The 2,391-nt window shown below is 33.8% G+C and overlaps 1 protein-coding gene across 1 annotated transcript; it reads left to right on the top strand.

Annotated features, from left to right (window-relative positions):
• Positions 1–643: 643 nt before the first annotated feature.
• LOC111891952 (protein CANDIDATE G-PROTEIN COUPLED RECEPTOR 7) lies at positions 644–1,945 on the top strand. Its single transcript, XM_023888022.1, has one exon. The coding sequence runs from the start codon at positions 644–646 to the stop codon at positions 1,943–1,945; it is 1,302 nt and encodes a 433-aa protein (XP_023743790.1).
• The last annotated feature ends 446 nt before the right edge of the window (positions 1,946–2,391 follow it).

The following is a 2,391-nucleotide window of genomic DNA, read 5'->3' as shown; positions in this document are numbered from 1 at the left end:
AAAAACAAGCAAAAATCAATAAGTTAGCTAAACATTTTTTAACTTATTGACTTTTGCCACTAAAAAGTTAATTCAAACACATTTGTATAATCTTCTTTTTCCACACATTCATAAATCAATAAGTTCTTTTTGGATAAAAGTCATTTTTAATTTTAAAAAAAAAATCTCAATCACCCTCTAATTATTATAAACTTATAGATAACTTATATCTTTGTATTTTAATAAAATTTTGTAAATCTTTCATTTTTTATTTATCATCTTAAATTATCAATAATATTTTTGTTTTTTATCCTATGCGTTTTAAACTAGTTTATATTAAATTATCAATAATATTTTTGTTTTTTATCCTATGCGTTTTAAACTAGTTTATATATAGAAGAGATAATAAATTACCTTTGATTTTTTAAAGGTAATATATCTTTTCATATACCTTGATTGAAATAGAAAAAGAAGGTTGTCTTTCCATATATATAATCTCTATATATCATGAGATAATTAAGTATCTTTGATTCTTTTAAAAAGGTAATACTCTCTTCATATACCTTGATTCTAGAAAGGTCCCGTGTTTGCATATATATCCATTGAATGAAGATTCCAATTACCTCTCTAACTTCGTTATCCTCCTCACCACACCACACTAAATATGAGGAATTTAGCAAAAGTTCTAACCATTCTCCTACTCTTTTTCGTTTTTGCTACACCATCGATCGCTGAGATCAAATCCGTGAAGATCCGATCCAATGACCGAGGTCAGATCTTCTTTGATTACTTCAAATTCACAAATACGGGTCACCTCTCCATTGCGGTGTCGTCCCTGTCTGTCACCTCGCTGCCGGTCACCTCCAACATATCAAGACCTGATCTTTCACGTTTTGGTTTTTTCCTTCTCTCGGAACAACTGGAATATCGATTCTTCCGAGAGCAAAGATGGTCGAATATATCATGCGCCCTCGATTCCCAGTTTACCTCGCTCCTCTTTACTTTCCAAGATCTCTCCTATCCTCATCAGTCTTCCTTCAACAAATCCTACACCATGACGTATCCAAATGCGTACTCACTCTATTTCGCCAACTGCAACCCCTTATCCCATGTGACAATGGACATCCTTACAAAGTTTTACAACATGCATAATGACACTACCAAAGATTATTTATCAGCCGGGATAACAAAGCTCCCCGGTCTTTACTACACTTTCTCAATCATTTATGGGTGTTTTCTATGGTTTTGGATCATTGTATGCTGTTTGAACCATAAATCTTTCCACATGGTTCATTTTTTAATGGTTGTATTGCTTGATTTGAAGGAGATGAGCTTGATCTGTGCGGGGGAGGTCCAAGAATCTGTGAAGGTTACACGTACTCGTTCATATGAATGGGATATCTTATTTTACATATGTCAGTTTCTCACCTCTGCTTTTTTGTACACTGTGATCCTTGTGATCTTGGATGGATTGTCTTTCTTGAAGCCGAAGTCGTCAAAGATAGTTTTAATGATTGTGATCCCACTTCAGGGTTTGGCTACTCTACTTTCTAAAGTGACAGGGGTAACCCGCTGCAAAAGTGACCCTCCGTTTTCAGAATTTGGGTTACTGGTGGTAGAGGCTGTGTTATACGTTGTTGTAATCATCTCCATATGTTCATCTCTTTGCCTGACTGAAAAGGCTAATAGGAATCATTTGGAGAAGTTTGCTCTATGTTCGTGTTTTTCTGTTGTGGTTGGTGTATGCTTGTTCATTAATCTTATATTGGGAGTGGTGAACAATACATGTTACAGTTACCAATGGGAGTCTAATGCGGTGCAGGAAATAATCACTCTTGTGTTCTATATTGTGATGTTCTTCATGTTCAGACCAACAGATAATCTTGAATACTTTGTTCAACTTGATAAGGCGTGCGCTGTGAAGGAAGTTGATAAGACGTGCGATGCGAAGGAACTGGGCGTTTGAGCATTTGTATTTTGCAATTTATATTTTTGTTTTTATTTCCTTTCTTTCTTATAGTTATGTTCCTTTTAAAGCGTACGTTCTTTTAAAGCGATTAGAACTCATTTTTGAACAAATATTTATGCTTCTTTTAAAATATTTGTTCTTGTTTTTAATCATTGAAAGTATCTTTTGATATAATGACATTACATTGATGTTATTACAAGAATCCATCAAGCCAAGATCATCTAGTGACTATGTTAAGTTCAAAGCATATATCATAACACAGTCGAGGCGGTTTCTCGTAGATCTTTGGATCATCATAACTTTCGTATACGAGCTTAGTTTTTAATGTTTTTTATATTCCTAGAATCCTCTCGATGAGCTCTACAATTTTCATTAAGTTCTCAAAATCTAATTCTTGCTCTAAGAAAAATTCATATTTAAACCGGTTTAGACTGTTAAAATCA

The sequence above is a fragment of the Lactuca sativa genome, chromosome 4 (genome assembly GCF_002870075.4).
Source record: "Lactuca sativa cultivar Salinas chromosome 4, Lsat_Salinas_v11, whole genome shotgun sequence".
Taxonomy (NCBI): Eukaryota; Viridiplantae; Streptophyta; class Magnoliopsida; order Asterales; family Asteraceae; genus Lactuca; species Lactuca sativa.
The sequence above is the reverse complement of the archived record's forward strand: the minus strand, read 5'-3'. Positions and strand labels throughout refer to the sequence as shown.

Excerpts from the sequence above, each read along its gene's own strand:
- LOC111891952 (XM_023888022.1), top strand. The coding sequence starts at position 644 with ATGAGGAATTTAGCAAAAGTTCTAACCATTCTCCTACTCTTTTTCGTT.